We start from the raw sequence: 23,154 nt of genomic DNA on the forward strand, positions 1-23,154 counted from the left end.
TCACCAGCAGCCGGTAGGTGATAGTGACTAAGCGGTTAACGACACAAACCTATGTATGCCACGTTTGAATCCAATTTGTTCTACCGAAACATTTCCACTTAGGGATATTGGCAACCTTCATGTGGGCACTCATGTAAGTACCCAATGTTTTTCTAAAAAGAATTCTAACTAAAAAGATATCAGGAAAACGAATGCCAACAATTCTAATTCATTTGAAATGAATGGTGTTCAACAACAATTACCCGCAGTATAACAAGTTCTGACAAAGGTCAACTGCCATCTAGTACATAAAATATCAACATTAACGACAACACAATATAGGCAATTCTTCATTGAATTTAAGTTCCTACAAACCGTCTGTAGCTGTGGAAGAATGCTGGTTTAATCAGAGTTTCCCTCCCTTGTCACTGAATTTTGTTCTTTTGCAATGAAGTGCACACACCATACTGTACTCTAAACCACCTCTCAGTTATCTGTCCCTGCTTTTACCACGTTGGGCAGCTTTTAGAGACTCCCGATAGATTCTTTCCTTCGACACATAAATTTATATTTAATATATCTGACAACCAGGAAATGCTGAGTGCGCCCACAAGTAAAGACTGAAAACATTTTAAATCATTGCCAAAAAAAGATAACAAATGTCCAGCAAAAATTATTAAAATTAAATGTTTCAGGGAAGATGCAAAGAAAGAAAAATAAACCCTCAGTAAAAATGTGACTCTTTACCTGAAATGAAAGAAGACTTCTTTTTCATGGTCAGCATTTTCAATAAAGCCATAATTATCCTTTAACGTTGCAATGAAGCCTTGACACTTGCCAGCAACATTGCGCAGGACAACCTTGATATTAACAGCGCGTTTTTGAGAATTCCGTGATGATTCTCCGATGCTAAATTCGATCTGAAAATAAAACAAACTTATTTAAAAAAATAAAAAAAGTAAAATTAAAATTTTTTCTCATCACAAAATGTTTTGGAGATATCAAAATGTTTCAAATACAAAATGGATTTTGTATTTTCACATCCAAACACAACCAAACAATTGTAATCTTCATAAATGATGTACACATTAAAGCTTTTACTATAATAGAACATAGACTATTCAGAAAAGACATTTTCTTTTTAGATAATTCTGTCTCAAAACAGAAAAATTACAGAAATTATTGCAACAAGCAACATTTTTTGGATTAACAGCACGTATTATTCTTTACGGTTACAATTTGTAGTATCAAGGGTTAAAGGAAGGAAGAAGGCATAAAGTGTAATTTTCTCCCCAAATAGGAATAAAGGTTTGATATGTGTACATTTGTGTTTTTAGTAAAAATGTTAAAAAATGCAAAAAAAAAAAAAAAAAAAAAAAAAAAAAAAAAATGTAGAAAAAAACATTGTAAATAGATTCTAGGTGACATTAAAAAGATGTTTGCTTTGTAAAGATGCTTGTACTAATTTTTCAATCTTATACTTTTTTATTCTCTCATAATGTACCCATGAGCTTATATTTACACAGCTACCAAACAATGGTAATGACCTTGAATCTCATGCTTTACATGAAATAATTTGGATAACAGTGTTAATGTATTGTTCAGTCAAATATTATGTTGCACTAAACATCTATGTAATAAATTGAAATGGATTTTTAATTTTTTTTTAAATGATATTCAATATAAACCTAAATTTTCAGAATTTGAGTCGCAAAAAAAAAAAAAAAAAAAAAATGTTTAAGCCACATTTTTTCAAGAATCAGTTCTAAATTTTATTTCATTAAAAGCAGTTTTCCAAGAATTTTTTTCTATGAAAAGTTGTCATTAAGAGTGTGAGGAGATCGTAAGCATTAGGTAAGCACTCAAATTTAATCCTGTATCAACTAGAAGTAGATATCAGCCTAAAGTTTATTGCATGAAAATGGTTGGATATATAGTGAAATTATCTTCAATTTTTATTTAATATATTTGAGAGTTTATTTTGAATGTAAAATTGTAAAATGATCTGTAGAAAGACATTAATGACTGAAGAGAAAGCTAAAATGCTAAAATTGCATAATTATAGAAAAAAAATAAATACTCTGGAAATTTCCAAAAATTATCAAGCAGAATCATCACACAGTGATTACACAATACATAATAGAGAAAATGCAGCACAACAATGGAGCTCACCTATGCAATTATTTTTAGCAGAAATGAAAGCAAAATTAAATTGACTATCGAATATTGTCAGGTGTGAGTGTGGTAGAGGGAGACAACCTTCTTTGCAGCAGCCATGGCACTATCTTTTATGCATTTGTTCAAATTCATATTACCAGTCAATGTTAGACTGAGGAGTTTGAACGTCACTCTCAACAAAAGTGTTATTATCCACAGCAATCAATAGCTGGAAAGGTCCTTTGTAACTGCTGAAGGATTGGTTGGTTGGTTGTTTTACGGCATATCAACCCTTTTCGGGTTATTTAATGCCGAATTTAAAGATTTTTTTAATAGAATATATTTGTTGTTTCCACATCGGTTTCTATTTAACCCATAGTTGGGACCCTAACAGGTACTACCACTCCGGGTCAGAGTGGACCTGGGAGCAATGGTAATTAAAGGGTGGCTCCACACTCCCCAAAGCCCACAAGCTGGGGCCTCACCACTGGATATAGTCTAAGGTCATATCCAGGACCCCCATTGAGGGACTTTTACCCTCTGCAGGGGGGGGGGGCAGTCGGCGTATTCTAATGCCCCACCTACAGGGCCTGTTGAAGGACAGGAGCTTTGATTTGGTAGCATTAAATGCTATCATCAATTTACGTCCACATTTCGCTATAGACAAAGAGAGAGAGAATCTCAGATCTTCACTTCCAACTTTTCCCATCATTGTTGAATCAGAGGTATAAAAACAAACTTTCAAACTGAAGACTAAAATATGTTACCTTGTCACCATATCTTGGAGGACTCTTAGATTCAATCAAATCTTTGAGATAATAAGGAATTTGCTGTATTGTCCTTTCATAATCATAGATGATATTTCCAGATTCGCCTTCTTTGTTCTTTCCTGCAATCAAAAGAAAAAAAAACATCTGTAAATAGAAAGTTTTTACTACTTTAAATCTTTTATTAAATGGAAAAAAGATTTGCATTCAGAAAGAATTAAATTAAAATTTTCATAGCTAACATATTTGTCCAGTATTTGGAGTAATTTTGTTTCGCAATTCTATAACAATTAGTCTGATGGATTGGGGCACCGCTGCACTTGCTCTGTTGGGCTGAGGTATTGTTCTGTGCAGTCCTAGGAGGTCCACATTTGCAGGCTTTAGTCATTTTGAGAATATGTGGGTTTATCGCCAGTCAATCGATGCACCCCTGAGAATATTGACAGGGCTGCGCCAGAATGTACTATCTCTAGTGTTTTGGCCTTACTATTTCCACCTTCCAGCCTTGTGCTACATCTTCCTGCAGTTGGAGAGAGGTAAATACTCAAGGTATTTATAAGTTTTACATGTTTGGAGAGTGGGGGGCATATCTTGCCCAGCAATGGCTACATTAAGATTTTAAAATGTGCATAAACTTAATACAACATTACACACTATTTTTCACTATCATTCATAACATGTATGCTTTGGTTTTTATTTAATACCCTCCTTTTCCCACTCAATATTAAGCATATCCTTCAGCCATATTCCTAATCTTAAGCAGAATTGTCTACCCTACTGCAAATAAAAAAAATAGTATACAATATCTTATGAATTATATATCTAATATATAGAGTTAAATTTCAAAATAGCATTTCAGATTCTATAAAACTGATTCTGATTACCCAATTTCACTATTAGCATTATAACATACTTTGTTGCAGTTTATAGAAAAGAGTATGTAGTCATGTTCAGAAAACTTTATATTGTGTAAACTATGTGAATAATAATTTGTCAATTATAATCAAAAATGAATGAAAATAATAATGAAAAAGGGTAAGTCATTTTTCATTGAATATAAACAATTGTCTTCCTTACAATTTAAATGCTATTTCTTTTTCTGTATAACTTAAAAAAATGTGCAAATAAATAATTAAAAACTAAAATGCACTTCAATGCATTCTAGGCAGTTGTAGGTACAATAAGTTGAATGATATGTATATTTTTCATAGAAAACAAAAACAAAAAACTAACAAAGCAGAAAAGTGTTAATCCCTCAAGACAATTCAAACCTAATTTGCAAGTAGATATAGTAAGGTTCAAATGACATTAACTCGCTACATACACAAAGTGTGAAGCTAAATAGAGACCCTTGTTTGAAAGCCTATCTCCCAAAATGATAATCAGAAAATATTTTTCCTTTCACCATTTACCTGGACTCTTGTGAGTGGCAGGTTCACGATCAATTGTTCCAATATATTTTTCACTTGAAATTGTAAGTGAAAGAGTTCGTTTTGGAAGCGACTTGATTCGTACAGCGATTTGTTTGTTTGGTGACGAAGGATCCTGAAATAAACGGAAAAGAAATAAAGCTAATCAGAAGAGGAAGCCACACGACTCTTACAATACAATTATTTCATTTTCAGATTGATTTCAACAATGCAATATAAAAGGAATTTACTTGCATGCAAATTTAAAAAAAAAAAAAAAAAAAAAAAAAAGTGGCAAATTTGCCAACTGGATAAGGTGACAGATTATGCAGTTGGCTAGTTAAGGAGTTCAAATTTTCCAGATCTATTGTGATCTTTTACGCACTAAAAAAGAAATCTCATAAATGTTCAAATAATTGTATAAAATAGTTGTTGGAGTTTATGACATTTAAACCACATTTGGGTCATTTTATGCCCAAACTAGTCAGTTGTAACTGCACATTTGTGGTTTATAAAAAGAAAAAAATACTATTTAATCTACCGATGGAACTTGAACTAAGAACTATCACACCAGATCAGAGTAAGCATGGGAGTAGTGATAACTAAGGGCTGACTTCACGCCCTTCAATGTTTCCAATGTGAAGTTCCATTTTGTAGCATATATTACTCTATTAGTTGATAAGATAAAAAAATATGGTAGAAAGAAAAGAAAACTTAGTGTTGGGAAAAATAGATTTCAGGATGGCGAGGTGGATAGAAGGAAACAGCATATCAAAAAGTATCGAGACAATGTTGTTGTGTTCAAGACAAATTTTATTTAATTTATAGATCAGACTCTGACGGGTACTACAATTCATGATCAGAGTGAACCTAGCAGTTATGGCAACTTCACAGAACTCCACAATTGAAACCTCAACGTCAGCCATACTTTAGGGTCATAGCAACGAACTGTACAAGTATTGTGATTCAGCTTTAAAGAAACCAAAATTGGTTTTCTATGTTGTAAAACAAAGAAATCCAACAGCCCCTTTACATGCATTAAGGCCATAACTGTGTCCGGCTATCACGCAGTCAGTCCTTACTTCTGCATTATCAACACATGCAACAACATTTTCCTGGATACAAACAGCAAGAAATGAACACCATAACTCTATAATGTTATGAAAGGCAGAAGATACATAATTAAATGTCAGAAGTGCTATGTTGAAATATAATCATTTGACAAAACTGCTGTGAAGACCATCTCACTATAACAGAAAATCTCTTTACAAACTCAAGGTAAAAAAAATTTGCCATAATTTCTCAGGTAATCATAGCAATGCATAACATTCATGATATCCCCTCCCAAATACTTTCAAATAAATTTTTTTTTTCATTCTAAAATGCATTTTTAAAAGTTTTTTTTTTTTTTTTTTTTAAACCAGATTCAAATTTGAAACAAAATATATTCTGAAATCAATTCAGTAAAAAAAGAGAAAAATATATGAATCCTTATAACTAAAAACACCAAAATATTATAAAACGCTAAGCAATAATCTATTGTTAGTAAATGTGATTGGCATGTTATGCAAGAAACAGACTAAAAGTGGTTTTACTTTTTATTTATGGATTCCTGTCTGCTCATCAAATTAATGCACAAGTTTGAGAGAGAAAATTAATATTGCACAAGTCAAAATTTATTGAAATTAGTCTCAGCCAAAATTGGTTTGTAAACGATCGCAAAGCACATGTAGAAATCAGCCGCAGTCAATTTTTTATTTTTGTAAACAGGAATTCGTAGATAAAAAGTAAAACTTTAAAGATTTTGTTTCAAATACTGAGGAGGGTTAGAATTAAAGTGAGGAAAAGATTAATCTGAATCAGATGTGCAGTTTTTAATAAACATTAACAAATAAATTATATAAAAAAAAAAAGTAAAATATATAAAATTGTAACCAGTTATCTCACTTCAACTTCTATGCAAATGATTTGTGAGAATATAATGTAGACTTTGAATGAATAGTCTTATAAGATTATTTCTGAATCCAATTTATTCATAAAATGTTTGATACAAGTATTTGTTTCTTTTTTTAATGTCAGTTAATTTGCAAAATAAATTCCTCTTAGAAAAGAAATCTAATTTAGTAACTATTTTACTTTTTAAAAATTTTTTTGGCCAATAAATGCATCAAACAGTAACTGTCATCCAAAAAATAGAGATTAAAATTTTTTATTTTTGTGAAAGATGACAGACTGATCCACAGAATCCAGCGATGACCACAAAGACGAGGTTGAGCTGTTATATATGCACATACCTGAACAACTGTAAATTCAACTTCATCCTGAGGTTTAAGCTCATAATTGGGATCTAGAGCTTCACTAAAATGGAAGAAAACCCTGAGGTCACGATCCGCACATTGTATGAAACCATAGCCATCTTTCAGAGTGGCAACGATGCCCTGCAAACAAGCAGTAGAAATTTCAAGCGTTCCAACTGTTGCAAAACAGAAGGATGAAAACGAGGACAAAGAATAATCATGTTGAAATCATAATTTCTTGTTGTAAAACCTTACACAAGTCGGACAATATCAATGTTAGGAAAAAGTCTAGTAAATAAGGAACAAAAGGCAATTCATGAAAAGCCGTCAAATTCAAAATTGTGCAAATCAAGAAAACAAGGTTCCTTTTTAACATTTCTTTAAAAGTATGTACATCTAACAAAAATTATCGTTCCATTTAGTATTTCAGAGTTAAATGTGTGTGTTCCTCAGCTATACAGTTTATATATCATTTTGCGGAAATCGAGCTTACTGTTACAGCTGTGGGACAAAATAAACAGAATGCATGATCAAGTGGGAGAGTGCAAAAGATGGAGATATCACATGGCACAACCTCAAACACATGGAGCCTAAAAAACTAAGTTTTCTTAGAAAAGCAGTCCATGACATTTTAGCAGCAGCAGATAAACCTATATGCTTGAGAGGCCACCACATCCAACAATGTAGGTCATCTGATAAAACTAACATTCTCAAACATATACTTTTTTTTTTTTTTTTTTTTTTACATAGGCGTCACCACTTATCAAGGCCGATAGGCCACTCAAGGATAAGGGTTAAAGAGTGTAGAGTAGTCAAAAGGACAATATAGTAATCGATAGTAATGGAAGTTCAGTAACTTTGTTAACTTAAGTGGAACGGCTCATCAGAAACTTGTTCACGTTGGACTTGAAGACAACCATATTATAGACAGCTGGAAAGCAGGAAAACGGAAGACAATTCCACAGGCGCGCAGTTCTAAGAAAGAAGCTTTGATCATGGAATCTATGTTTAGGTTTAGGCACAGATAAAGAGTGAGGAAAATTATTGATAATGTTTTCAGCTAGTCTAGTGTTTCTTGTGAAAGTTTGGCGAGGGGGGACCATAGATTGAAGCTCAGTCGAACACTTTCCATGAAAATAACGATAAAGCAGAGACAAACTCACAACATCTCTTCTGTGAGATAGAGGTTGTAGCGAAGAGAAAAGTACATCTCCCACCAGGCCACGAAGTCTATTTTGAACCCTATCAAGGCAGGACAAGTCTTTTCTAGCAGCTCCTGCCCATATGTGGCAACAGTATTCCATACTTGGACGTATCTGGCTCTTATATAGATAGAGAATTGCATCAGCAGTGAGATATCTACTGGATCGATAGAAGGATCCGACCATTTTTCCAGCGGTCTTGGCAACAGATTTGATGTACGTATTACATTTAAGATCAGGAATAAAGGTCAAGCCATAAGCCTGTCAAAACTTGAGGCCTCTCCAAAACGAGAGCCGTGGATGCTAACATGCTCCAAGAAGCTACACATGGAGAATATGAAGTTCTGCAAATTGTTGCCAAGGCTTGAAGTGATATAATATAAAACTGGAAATAAAGCTTTAATCATGAATAGAGAAATTCATTTTATTAAAGAAAATAATGTGTGTCCAGAATTCCCCATATAAAAAAACAAAAATAAAGAAAAAAATCTTTATGATGCATGTACACATGACGGAAAAAATATTCTATTTCAAAAATCCTGTAGATCAATCAAGTACTTTTATTTTTAAAGAAGAAAAACAAATTTCATGGCTAATCAAGCAGCAACAGTCTCATGACTTTTTGAAAACATTACTCAAGAAACAAGGGAGATAACTAAACAAATCTACATTATCTTTGTTGTAATGCCTATGAATTCTCATTAATTGCTTGAAAAATTTTTTATTCATAAAAACAACTTAATCAATTCATGTAATTTGTGGAATATATTCTTTCCATCAAAAGTATGTACATCATACAGATTTTTCTTCTTTTTTAATATGGAGGCATTCTGGACAAGCACTGAAAATAGTTCAATAGAAGTAGTCCATAATTCTTTTTGATCGACGACTGCACAGACTGGCCTATTGTATCTGTAAAACACCAGTTATTTTCAACTGAAATAATGTTAATAACAGTGTCCGAATATTATTTTTTAGTCCACTAAGTTTTAAACAAAAAAGTGTCATTAAGTTAACGGTACCATGTCAAGAAAATTTGAACTGTGCACAAACAGACTAAAAGTGATTTTACTTTTTATTTATTAGTCAGAAAAATATGAAGATCTACAAAAACAAGGTGTCAGAAACAGTTGGATGACCAACATATTTCATATCTAGGTGGGATACCAAAGTTTCAATTCCAATTCAACCTCCGCATTCTCAACCTTGGACTTTTCGCATTAGACAAGAGGAAATACAAAAAGATCCAAGATAATGTCCTAACTTTATCAGCATGGATATGATAATCTCACAAAGTTAAGTAGTATCTTGAGATACTACTGGAGTACTCTGGTTCAGCAGTAATGATCCTTCAACTCTGAAATCATGCCCGAACCTAAAAAACTTTGCTGGAAGAAACACAACTGTACAAACAACTATTTTGTAAAAATAGTATTTTTTAATAAACTTTTAAATACTTTTAGGTTATTAAATTTATGAACTTAAAATTTGATGAGAATGATTCTCTATTTAAGGTCATACGGTTCCCTTCTCTTTAAAGAACTCCTTGATAAAGTATGAAATTTCCAAATTAAAATATTTTTATCTTATATTTTACCCACTTGTAAAATATGCTTAAATATATTCTAATTTATGCAGATTTCATATTTATCATTATAGAGCCAATACTCTATTGACTTATCTTGCACCCAATATATAGCAGTCATTTCAAAAGTTAAAAAAAAAAAAAAAAAAAAAAAAAAAAAAGACTCGAGTGCCATCAGCTAGAATCAAAACCTAAACCTGTAACTATGCGTAGAAATAACAGATTTCATCAACTTACAACTGCCAAGCCTCAATTTTGACTCCTTAGCAGCTATTTCTACCAGCTAAAAATCAAACTAAATTTTTCCACAGGTCCAAATCTCCTATATGTAGTCTTTAGTTTAGTAAAGACCTTCCTTAGACAGACAAGGATATATATATATATATATATATATATATATATATATATATATATATATATATATATATATCAGTGTTTATGGTCACTTTATGATAACAGATTGAACATTTGTTTGAACATTAAGATGTGCTGATGTTAATTGGGAAAGCAAAAAACACCACCAAGTTAAACAAAAACAAGATTAGTAAGCAACCACAAACAAGCAAATAAGACGATTTAGAAAAGAGGTAAAGCTGTTGGCCACCTTGTAATGCAATGTACTCACCACCTCTCTGATCTCTAGGCTTTTTTCAAAAGAACTTTCAAGCAGTTCTATTTGTGTGGCTCGTTGCAGGCCATCCCTCCGATCAGTAGCAATGCTAAATTCAATTAGATCATCAACTTGTAATGTGAAGTCACCTTTTTGGTCCTTGTCACCAAATGCAATTTCCATCTCCCTATAAAAAGAAAAAAAAAATCCATTTTTAGGATGTGAACATTAAATACAAACAGAGCAAGGAAAATGTAGGAGAGGAAAGAGGTGAGAAGATGAGGAAATTAGGGTAGTAGGAGAATTGGGGAGGACAGTAAGAAAATTAGGAAAAGGACAAAGTGGGAGTTGCGGGGTTACTACCTTTGTACTTAAATTATCAAGAAGTATAACAATAAAGTACGTACTGATCATCCTTTTCATAGACTATCCTGCCACAAAGAGGGTCCCCTTGGCGACCTTTATTGGAAGTTTTCAAGGATTTCAGAATTTTCCCTTTTATACGGTCACTTGCAACATCCTCAAATATCACAGTTCCTTCAGGTAATCGGGAAATATTTACAGCAACTTCCCTACCCTTTGATTAAGAAAAGAAAAATAAAACATTAATCAAGAGACAAGGAATACAAATTGACAGAAATTAAATAGAAAATATATTCTTTAAAGAAAACACTTAAAATATCTGTAAAATACGAGTCAATAGTTTCGCTGTTATTGAATGCAACCAAAGTCATGGAAAGTAGATGATGCTTAGGTTGGTCATAGCATTGTAATTCGTGTGCAAGATTGTGCATAATTTTACTTCCTATATGATCTGAAAGACGTACAGAACGACACACACTGCAAGAGCAATGCAAAACATTTGTACAAAAACTAAAAAAGCACAATTGTTCACACCAAATGAATAGTTCAAGAAATGTTGTTCAAGTTACAAAGATCTCACCAATCAAACAAGCTCAATTCAAAACAATGAATTCCTTGGATGTGTCTTAAGCCATAGAGCTAAATCTGACAATTAACACTTGGATGGTTTCAAGTGAACATGGCATCTTACAGTTCAGTAACCTTAGTAAAACAATAGCAATTAAAACAAACTGAGCATGCAGGGTCCTCCTCCGTGAATGATAAATTTACTTTCACCATGACTAATGTTTGTATAAAATTTAAAAAAAAAAAAATCCTAGGCATGGTTATTGAGAAAAGTGAACAACCAAACGATTTGGGGGGCAATTTTACCCCTTTAATGCCAGAGTTATCCTGGAAAATTTGTTCTGGCAAAAATTTACTTTCACCATGTTTGTACAAAATTTTTAAAAAATCCAAGGCATGGTTATTGAAGAAAGTGCGAACAGACAAACGGGAGTTAATTACTAGGTCTAATCTCTCCTTTGTAGGGGGACCAAAAATGAAAACCCCTCTCAGGTCAATCTTGCATTTCAGAACTTCTACAATGTCTACAAAGTTTTAAAGAAATTAAAAAATGTTAAAGTGTATTTTATATTTAAAATTTATATTAGTTTCCATACATATTGAAAAAAAAAAAAAAAAAAAGATCTTAGTTTACAAGTAGATAAAAAACAATTGTATTGGTCAAGAAACATTCAGTACAACAATATGGAGGTGAAAAATACTTTTTTTCTTTTTTGATTTAGGAGTACAAAAGAATCATAATATTTGACTTTTATTAACTTTAATTTCAGCAAGAAATTTTCTAATCAATAAAGACCTTCAAATTAATCACAAAATACACATAATTGGGCACATTTTTTTGTTTTATTAATAGCTGTCAATGTCAATGTTGCTCAGAAGTTTTATATAAATTTTTTTTTGTTTCTTTAAACTACTCTATTTGTCTTTTTTAAGGAAAGCATATATTTTTAAATAGAATTATGAAAATTAGACTTAATATTAAGGTTTGGTCATTAAATTATTGGTGGGTTCTTTGGTTGTTTTTGTTTTACGGCATATCGACCCTTTTTGGGTTATTTAATGCTGAATCCAAAGATTTTGAAGAAAAACTTTTTTAATAAAATATTTGTTGTTTTCAAATTGGTTTCTATTTAACCCATAGTTGGGACCCTAACAGGTACTACCACTCAAGGTCAGAGTGGACCTGGGAGCAATGGTAATTAAAGGGTGGCTTCACACTCCCCAAAGCCCGCAAGCTGGGGCCTCACCACTGGATATAGTTTAAGGTCATATCCAGGACCAATTAAATTATTAATTGAACAACTAATTTTATTGTGGTAATGTTTTAATCTCTATTTAAAAAAAATTATTAGATGTAAATCTATAAATATAAAAGCAAAAATGTTTGTATGTGTGTTCGCTTTTCTGTATGTCTACAAAAGGCTTTTTTCAGAGAAGCGGTCGGTCGCCTAACAACTTTTTAAAACTTTTTATATCACATGTATATCGTAATATCTCAGAGTTAACAACAAAGCTCGCCTGTCTATTTAATTTGCTCGACTTTGGGAAGATAAATATTCAACATTTGTCGCTCGCCGCATGTGGGTTAGTTTTTTTCCTATAACGTCTTGAGAAGCGTTCCCGCAGTAAATGAAATACTATCCTGCAATCAAACTTGACTCATTACGTCATTAAAACGGGCACTTGCCAAATCCATGTAATTAAATAAATTCAAACGTGTTTCCGTTAGCATCTCGCGGTGGGGCAATGGTTAACGTCGAACGTTTTTTTTTTTTCACACTTTAATTTACAATTTTGCCTCAACGGTTCGGGTTCGATCCTTATACTTACCTACCAAAACATTTTTTTTTAACCCACCCCACCCACCAGAGTTTCCACACACACCTCCAAACACCCGGGCAACGCCGGGTACCACTCGCTAGTACTTTCTAAAACTTAAAATATTTTAATACATTAGAATTTTCTAAAAATTTTAAAGCCAATTTATTTGACTTTCTATTCAAGAGTTTAAATGTTTCAATTCTTTTGATATGGCAAAGGCCACCAATTCTTTTTTATTTTTAAACAATTAACTAAAAAATTAAAATGGCAGACTTGTTCACAAAAAATGTATCCTAATTGGCATGATTTTGTAATTAAATTATTTCGAATTAGGATTTGAAAAAGTTAGTTTTATGCTATTTCAATATTTGATTAAATAAAAATAATTTCCATAGCCACAAGAAAAACACACATAAAGTGGTTTCTTAATTTTATTATTAATAATAATAATAATAAAGATAGCTTGTATTTAATTTAAGGTGCTTTAAACAATGAAAATGATTCTTTCAAAACTACCGATTCTGGCTAAAAAGGTGCATAGGTAAAATGTCTTGGAAAAGAATAAGATTCCTTATTTACATCTGCTCATATATATATATATATATATATATATATATATATATATATATATATAAGCAAAAATGTATGTATGTATGTGCGCGCGCTTTTTCTGTATCTCCGCAAAAGGCTTTTTTTCAGGGGAGCGCTCGGTCGGCTCACTCCTTAAAACTTTTTATATGCTGTCTAGATGATAATATGTATGACTTAACAACAGGGGTCACGCGTATATTTAATTTACCCGACTTTTAAACGCTATTTTCTCCAGATTTTTAGATCGCGTGTTTCTTTCGCTATTCAGTATAAAAAAAGTGAAACTGAATTCAAATTAAGCGATGTAAACGTTTGGTCAATGTCGGCTTTTCACCATCATATCAGACGATTGCTTTCATTTGGACAACACTGCCCTAATAAACGAGGAGCTGCTTTTCCTCCCCCAAGTTGGGTTTTCACCTCATTAAAAACTGTCCCGCAGAAAATGTTAACTGCTGAATAGCCATTGCTTACGTAGTCGTAAATCTTAACTCCGCCACTTCTATTTGACCTCATTAAGCGAGCACCTGTCAATTCTACTTCAATAAATTCAAACGTCTTTCACTTACTCTTTCTTGCTGGCTGAGCGGTTAACGTCTCACATTTTGTTTTTCCAACTTCGCTTCAGGTTTGATCCTACCTACCTACCAAAACCACACACCTGTAAACACTCGGGCAATGCCAGGTACCCTTGCTAGTATATATATTTTAATTTCTATAATTTTCAATTTAGTTCATGTGTGTGTTGGAGTATCTTTAAACATAAGCCATTTACTTTGATTTCTTGAATGAATGGCAGTTTCTTAGTTTTAGTTGAACAGCAATAACTTTAATTTATATAATACTATTGATTAATAAAATATAAAAAAAAATAAAATATAATACTATTGATTAATAAAATATAAAAACAATTATTATAAAGAAATGATGTTAGTAAAGAATTCGCAAGGCCATTCCAATTGACAACAGTTCATTTTCATCTCGCTGTACCCATCTGTCTTTACTTTCATTTTTGTTCCGGCCTTTGTTTTTGTTTACGTGGATCTGCTAAGAATTTTAAAATCAAAAATGACTTATTTGATATTTTAGAAATTTGTAACTTTCTTTCCATTTTTTTCAACTTAATTAAAATTGTTTATGAAGAATCCAAATATATTCTCGTAGATTTAATTTCATATTTTGAAAAAGGATTTTAAAAATATTTTATGCGATGGAATTTTTAATTTCAAATAAGATTCCCAGTAAATTGGAAAAAAAATAAATATTATGTAAGTAACGTAAAGTGTAAAGGCTCTAGAAGTGGTTATATGATCTTGTTAAGATAAACTTTAAAACCAAAAGCAAAGAAAACTTGTTTAAGCTTTCACTCTTGAACAACGAAAGCAGTACTCACCTCAGATTTTGCCACTACAGATCCTTGACATTGTGGTTTCTGATCATGGCCTACAGTCTGCAATAAAAACATCAAAATTGTAACAGAACCACCAGGAAATGTTGGAATGAAAGAACAAGAAAAAAAAACATTTGAAATTTTATCAAACAAATATTAGTAAACATTAAACTCAAAGAAATGGATCCGTTCCAATTTTAGAACAATGAAATAAATAAGTCAGCAATATTCACCCTAAATATGTTGAACTGGCTTCCCCCCAAAAAGGAAATGTCTAGAGAATATCAAATTCACAGGCGATCCCCAGTTGCATGTATATCTCTATCAAGGCAGACAATGACGATATATTGTTAACGTCCTCCTACATACAGCGCCTGATATTCCCAAATGGTTACCCACTTGCTACTGACAGTAGCAACATTGCTAACTTTGGTGATCCAACAAGAACTGCCAGTGTGTTAACATGATTATGCTGTATATACAAATACTTTTACTTTGTAATATGATTATAAAATATGATTATTCTTGCTAAATTCATAAACTAATCTAAAAAAGTATGAGGTCAAAGCTTCTTATAATAGAACGTTTTTAGAGAACAGAAGAAGAAAAAATTTGCAATTGCAATTTGAAATTGGAAATAAATGGTACAAAAGTTTAAAATAATAAAGGCAGGTTTACAAAACTTTTCAACTGGTGACCAAATTTAACACAGCATCATTTCAGGTCCATATGTGGGTGGGCAATATCCATCCAAGAGCCTTAAAACCTGAATTTTATTCAACACCCTTTAAGACTTTATTTTCTGTCATCAACTACTGTCATAAAAATAGTAGGAATTCGTTTTTCCTCAGAATCATTTACAAACATTGTGAAGGATTTCATTGAATATCCTATTTTGCTGTTTAATACAACCATTAGTCTTCAAATGAATTCAGAAATAATTTAGCAAAATCAACAAGCTTTTTTTTATATGTTACAAAGTTGAGTGCGAGATCTCATTTCGATTTATGAAGCTTTCTCACAAAGAAAACAAGAAATTAACAGCAAATACATTATGGAATTAGAAGGGACAGCCCCAACCATGACAAATAATAGCAGCTAAAAACAATATTTACAAATCTTTACAAAATACCAAAATACTCAACTCTGATTGGTTAATTTCCAACAGTTTGATTGGCTGTCATAATCCAATTTTGATCAATCAGAAGAGACTGGCCGTGGGAACCAGGCACCTGCTAAATTTATGTTTAAATAGAGAGGAGCCAAGCTGAACTAGGAGATTAACTCGCCGCAAAAACATCTGTCAGTTGAGAACCTAATTTCAAGACCAAGGAGCACTGGTCTCGACTAACACCAAGAGATGAGAAGTACAACTTCATCGGTCTACCACCGACCAATACTGACTTCCACACCAGACCACTGGTCAAACTTCCAGTTTCTTTCGTGCATGTTACAATACAGCACAAGGATCAACAAATCTTCAAGGACGCTATTACATACACCAGGAGACCCGACAGCTGGCACAAGGGGAGAGAAGGCTCCAAAAAAAGTTTTGATGTTGCTGACTGGCAGACGACAAATTTGTACCATGTTAGGAACAACAAAGCCATGAAATATAATTGAATAAAAGCCGCATCTAAACAAGAGAGGAACAACATTTTCATAACAACATTTTCATAACAAGCAGACAACAAATCTGCTAAGTTGCTTCCCTTAACATTTCCCCATTGAAAAACAAACTTATTTTCTGATATTGTTATCAAAACAACCCAGCACAAGGAACACATATTAACAAAGTTTATCAACAAAATAATTATTTATGCCAAGTTGTTTTCCTTGAACATTTTTCATCGAAAGCAAGCTCTTATTCTTCGATATTGTTATCAACACCACAAGGAATAACAATATTGACATATTGATAAAATAAAAAAGACACAAATCGCCGATAAAGATTGTGCGGAAATGAATAAACAACAGGGACAAACTGTTGTTGAACTGAAGAACACTTTATTTTATTTTGCTTTTCTTGGGTTTATTTTTAAAATAAACGATTGAGCAATCAATTGCTTAAAATTAAACTTATATTGTTTGTCTGGTTCTTTCCCGCCACCATACGCATATTCATAACATAAATAGAATAAGAGTTTCTGTACAAGAAGTTGACAAGGAGAAAGATGAATAAAAATGTTATACTATGAATATTTGCCTGTGATTGAGCATTCTTTAAGGAAATAGAAGTGGGAAAAAATAGGATACTTAACACCATGCCAAGAAAAAAGACTTTCATTTTTTTTATATCTGCTTTAAAAATTGGTTGAATCATTGGAAATTCTTAGATCTTTAAATAGTTCACCATTTGCCAAGGTCAAAAGCCATTCAACGATAAAAATTACTGAAATTTTTAGTTGGTTGATGGAACGGCATTATAAAAGGATTGAGAACTATGTTTGATTACTTTCCAAGATGAAAACAACCATGTTGTTGTCTGTGGGGAAACATTCTTGCAAGTAACATGATCCACAGGTGAGAAGTTCTTGGAATAAAAACTGTTCATGAAAGTTTCATTTGATTTTAAGAAACACAGGATAAAAGGTATTTTTTTTTGGTTTTTTTTGAGGTTTTTTTCAGTGCCGGTACCAAGACAAATTTTTGCTAAGAAGGTTATAAGGGGAACTTAAAGCTATGCTCAGTCAAGTACCTAGCAGGAAAATACTGCAGTGAATTACAGTAAATAAAGTTGAAGTATTTAAAATTTTACTTTTTACATAACATAACAGATATCATGTTTGATATTTAGGGTTCTTTTTTAATCTTATTTTGTGAACATAAAATATTTTGAAGTATCATTATTTAGTACAGAAATGGTGCAGTAGTACTTTCAGAAGGTTAGACAAGTCTAATGTCAGTTTGATGAAAATGTTTCTGTGGAGCTAACTTTATTCAAATTTAGCACATCCAAGTTTTCAATTCGTGTTATTAACAGTCACCTCCAACATTCGTAGTGCGATGCAATAAGTAATAATTATATATATATCTATATATAAGAAATACTTGTTTTTTAGAGAACTGCATAAAAAATTGCCCTATTATAAAATTTATTTTTTCATGATGGAGTGATCATAACTCCATTTTTTAAAAAGATATGTTGAATGCATTTAGATGATGGTTTTCAAAATGTTTTTTATAAAATTTTTTTTTTCATGATGGAGTGATCATAACTACATTTTTTAAAAAGATATGTTGAATGCATTTAGATGGTTTTCAAAATGTTTTTTATAAAATACTTACAGTTCTTGACTGAATTTGGAATTGTACGTCATCGCCAAGCAGCAGTTCATTGATGTCCCCTCTGTACTCACTGTAGTGAAAGAAGATTTCCTTTACGACATCCGAACGTTCAATAAAACCAAAATTGTCTTTCATTGAACAGACAACACCCTGATATTTATCTGGTTCAGGAAGACCCACTCCTTCCACGTTCCGTGCGCGTAGAGTGCCATTCCTAAAGAAATACAAAAAAGAAAATGAGCAAATTCCTTTCTCAAAAACTGGAAAATAGTTCATGAGATAATAAAAGCTTTCTAGTATCAAAGGGATACAACTTCCAAACATCTTGGAAAACCTTATTAGTCTTCCCAGTATTTAAAAATATGAAAGATCAGTTTTCTGCATCTCAGTACAGACCGATTAGTCTTGTGTGTAATAAGTTGCTTGAATAAATGTTAGATAGAGAAATTGTTAATCATCTTCATTTATCCCCATTTGCTATGAATGACTTTCGTCTCAAAGAAACTTTTCCTTGCTTTTACAAGATTGTGGGTCTGGCTTTCACCTCTAATGGATGACTTGCATTAAATCTGCTACCAAGATTATAGGAAAAACAATTGCATCATTTTACCGAAGATATTTCACTCCCGATGTAATCGTCTTACCAGTATAAGAGTCACATGTCCCAAATAGTGTTTACATATGGTAGGAGCTGCTCAATGCGTCCTACACTAGCAGTGTCAGAAATTGACATTAAAAATGCGTGAAAAAAAATTGAATAATTTGACCTATCATTCCAAGCTTATAACTACTTGAAAAACGTAATTCAAACCCAAATTTTTTTTTCAATTAAAGGAGCAAAGACCAAATTTAAAAAAAAAATAACAGGTTTAATAGCAAATTATACAATATTTGTTTTTTTTTTTGTTTTTTTTTTAATCGGTTTTCTTTAAAAAAGATTTAAAGAAAATCAATGAAATTTTACTTACTTTGATTATAAAAAATGCATATAAATTAAAAAAAAAAAAAAATCACTTTATCTATAAAAAAAATACTATTCAATGTGTACTTCCATTCTTCATTGCTAAGAATTTATCCATATTTATATTTTAAATTCCATTTAGTTTTTAAATAAAAGAATATTTTTAAAGGACTATTTGAAAAAGCCGCAATTACATAAGCATTTTTACATTGTTATCAAAACGCCGGAAGTAGTGTTTGTTCTGGTTTTGAACTACAGATGGACAGAAGGAACTAAAACCCACATGTTCGCGTTAGCCTAGCCTTGTGCATAGAGGGAAAAAAAAAAAAAAAAAAAAAAAAAAAAAAAAAATCGAATTTTTTTCTTTTCTCAAAGAAATACATGCATTTTTGATTTAATACATTTTAATTCTTTATGGAGTTAATTTTTTTTTTTTTTAAATATCTAAAAAAAAAAAAAAAAAAAAAGAAAACATTGAATGAAATAGAAAAAATTGTCATCAGCATCCAATCTTGACCATATTTACTTAACATAAGCTTTCACTAAAAAAAAAAAAAAAAAAGTTTTACACTTTGGACTTTACAGGTAAATTTCCCCAAAACATTTTTTGTTTTAAATTAGAATATTTTATGTATTGATTTTTTTCTCTTCAATTTTTGATATATAAAACTTTGGTGAGTAAATTAATTATTTAAATTTTAATAGACATTTCAAAATGAGGGGGGGGATTTAAAAAGAACGTTTGTCTAAAATACTATATTCAGTTTATTGGAAGGAGCATAAAATTTCACATTGAACCTGAAAATATCGTAAAAATTGAACCAATAGAAAAATTTGGATAGATTTTTAAAGTTTAAAAATTGAAAATAAATTTAACTCGTACAATTCAACTGATTTCATAGATAAAAAAAAATGGCTGCATGAATGCGTGCTGGCACTTTGTAAACCCTTTTTTTTTTTTTTTTTTTTTTTTAAACAAAAAATAATATTTCTATTATTTTTTAAACAACTTTAATAGTTTATTTTGGAAGTATATTCCATAAAGAAAATAAACAACCCACTTTAAACAGAGAAATTACAAGTTTTTTATATTTTATTCGCATTTTTGTGTTAGGGGTGTCAAAAATTCCTACAAAAATTCTGATGCACTTAGTCATACACTGCCTTAACAGAGTTTAAAACCGGCTCCGAAACCTAGTAGATAATGCCCTTTTGCTCTCCCTGCAACCTCATTCCCACAGAAGAGACGTTATTTTCATGGCAAGTGTACATTTGAGCTTTAATCTATGGTCCCATATTGACAAACTTTCATAAAAACCACTATCAACAATTTCCTCCAATCTCTATGCCTAAATCTAAATGGAAATTTCATGAGCGAAGCTTCTTTCCTAGAACTGCCTACCTGTTGAACTGTTCTGTCAGGCTACTTTCCAGCTGACTACAATATGGTCATCTTCAAGTCCAAATTTTTGTTGAGCCTTTCCCTTAAATAAATTATATCCAATTCCTACCAATAACGATCACTATGAGGTTGTATACACTCATTAACTTACAACCTTGAGCGACCTTTAAGTCTTGATAAGTGATAACTTCTTTGTAAAAGAAAAATAATTAATGGATCAAACGAGCCGTTTTTTTTTTCAACATCACAGCATAATTCAATCTACTGCAGTCCAAACAGAAAACTGAAAATCTTTAAAAATAGTTTCCAAGTATCTTGCAGTAAAAGTACATAAATATGCTGCAATACTTTAGAAATTGCATGTATCAAAAGATAGAAATCAAAGTTGAATTGTAATGAATTTATGTACAACAAACTGAAATGTAATATTAGAACTGCTTAAAAATAAATATCTTGCAGATAACCACCTTCTACTGAATACCCCACCACCTCTCCCAAATATGAAATTCTACCATTTTAGACAATTACACATGAAGCTAGAAAAATTGACAAAGCAAAAAAAATTTTTTTTTAATATTTTAAAACTTAATGTGAAATAATCTCCCATTTCAGAGTCATTCAAGCATTTGTTCAAGATAAATCGTGTTAAGTTTTTCTTTTAGAATAAAGGGTATGTGTGGTTTTCAAAGAGTTCTTGTTCAATAAGGTCATACCACTTGTACCTAGGGTTGATGTTAGGGTTAAGGAAGGATTTTTAGGTGCAGAAGGTGGGTGCTTGTCACTCCTAGCTCGTTCATAGTAAGGCACTTTTGAGAAGTGGGTTTGTTACTTGAATATAGGGTTAATGTTAGGGTAATTATTTTTTTATATCAACTTTTCAGCTTGAAATATATTTCAAAAGAATTTGGAGAGCTAACTGCTATATAAGTCAGGAAATGAGAGATCATTTTACATTAAATTTAAATGGAAAACTGATCCCCCTACACCACTTTTCTTTTTTGTCACAAGATTTTTACATGTAATCCACAAAAAAAGCAGAATCTAATTTATTTTTTAAACTGATTACTAAAGTTATATTTAATTATAATTAAAGTTAAAAGGTTGTGTATGTTTGAAAATCAGTATTTTTTTTTTTTTTTTAAGCTACAAGCCGTATTAAATTTTAAGGGAAAAAATGCATATAAAAAAAAGAAACAGATTGAACAATATTTACCTTTTATCAGAAGCAATGTAGAATTTGACCTGATCTCCAGCTTTTAATTTCAAAGAACCATCGTCTGACTTGACATCTTCTAAGCCATAAGGGAGGAAAAAACATTCCCCATTGTGCACATATGTGACCCTACCAAGGCCATCTTGATTACCTGGCACTGTTCCCTACAGATCAAAAAATTCAACATTTTAACAATTGTCATTACAATCAGTTCAAGAGATAAATATTACATATTCCCAGCTGCGATCCTATTTCCTTTGGAGTATATGATCTGCTTGAATTAGATCTGCTGTCAACTTGTCGAAATGTAACAGTTGTATCTGTTGCTTACAGATTATTTCATGCTTCTTGCTCCACTGACATCCTTAAATATCATCCTGTGCTATGGCTGAACAGACCAAACTTGCGATGATATACATTCACATTTAACACACTGCATAATCAAACTGGCGTTTGCATTATTTTCTGTAGTCATGAATGACCATGCTGCCTCAAAACTATGAATGGACATGCATCACTGTCACATTTTTGGGTTTCTGTATTGTCTATTGTGATGTTTCTAAGTTTTATGTTCTCTAATCAGCTAGGTAGTCTCAGTCTATTTACTAATGGTTTTTATGACCATGGCTTAATAAAGAAGAAAAAAAAAAAAAGACATTAGACGATTTAAGAAACTTCAGAATTTAAGGATCAAATGATTCAGAATTATAAAAAAAATAACACGTACATAAAAGGTGAAACAATGCTCCATCACATTTAAAGTTCTACATTGTGCGGTTGAAATGAAGCAATTGTGGAGAATGTTTTGACCATTTTCTAATAATTATAATTTTCTCCAATTATCTTGGGTATGGAGAGAAATGTTTTCTACGCATTTTATCTCTTTATGGAAACACTCCAGTTAGGTTACCCAATGTAAATCTTAGTGTTTTTTTTTCTTATAGGTATATGGAAAGAAAAAGTTTTTAGATATCATAAATTGTTGCGATTTGAAGGAAAGGATCAACATAAGTTCACCAGAGATGACTCATTGAGAACTTTCAAAATCTTAGTTAAACACATGAATGAAAATGGAGATGGAAAATTGCTAGCCGAGTAGAAATCTCAAAGGCTACATGGGTCCAATGAAAATACTCAAACGCCCAAGAACAGGGTCATAAAATGTTATGACTAAATATAGCTACAAAACTAAACCAACTATCTGCAAACAAAGAGAGAAGGACAATATGATGCAACATTGCCTTGTCTTGACTATTCAACAGGTGCAGCTTGAAAGATCCTGCAGACTACAACAATAATGCAAAGGATTGTATAAAAAGGTTGAAAACTATCATATGACTATATGCTTCAAAGACAAATTATTTGTGATGCATTTTTAAGAATCATTTTTTTTTTCCTCATTTATGTTCGTTTTATATATAGATTGAAAATAGGGGAGATCACTATACACTACTCCTCAAAGCTCCATGCACATGCTATCATCAAAAACTTGTTAGGAAAGTAATGGTAATATTTAAATGGAAGTTTGTAACCATCATGTATATTAGTTGAT

The 23,154-nt window shown here is 31.6% G+C and overlaps 1 protein-coding gene across 2 annotated transcripts in view; it reads right to left on the bottom strand.

Annotated features, from left to right (window-relative positions):
• Positions 1 to 23,154, bottom strand: part of LOC145247400 (cold shock domain-containing protein E1-like) — a 96,954-nt gene that overhangs the window by 32,786 nt on the left and 41,014 nt on the right. The window contains exons 6-14 of one of the 2 annotated variants that reach the window (XM_080109102.1): positions 21,603 to 21,766; positions 18,027 to 18,240; positions 14,742 to 14,798; positions 10,414 to 10,583; positions 10,022 to 10,193; positions 6,607 to 6,750; positions 4,316 to 4,448; positions 2,904 to 3,025; positions 727 to 899 (exon numbers count right to left, since the gene is read on the bottom strand). In XM_080109102.1, the coding sequence (XP_079965228.1) occupies positions 727 to 899; positions 2,904 to 3,025; positions 4,316 to 4,448; positions 6,607 to 6,750; positions 10,022 to 10,193; positions 10,414 to 10,583; positions 14,742 to 14,798; positions 18,027 to 18,240; positions 21,603 to 21,766 (1,349 nt within the window). The remainder of the gene's footprint in view (positions 1 to 726; positions 900 to 2,903; positions 3,026 to 4,315; positions 4,449 to 6,606; positions 6,751 to 10,021; positions 10,194 to 10,413; positions 10,584 to 14,741; positions 14,799 to 18,026; positions 18,241 to 21,602; positions 21,767 to 23,154) is intronic. The other variant, XM_080109103.1, reaches the window with a different exon arrangement.

Source organism: Euprymna scolopes, chromosome 25 (assembly GCF_053919585.1).
Source record: "Euprymna scolopes isolate OS-2025 chromosome 25, ASM5391958v1, whole genome shotgun sequence".
Taxonomy (NCBI): domain Eukaryota; kingdom Metazoa; phylum Mollusca; class Cephalopoda; order Sepiida; family Sepiolidae; genus Euprymna; species Euprymna scolopes.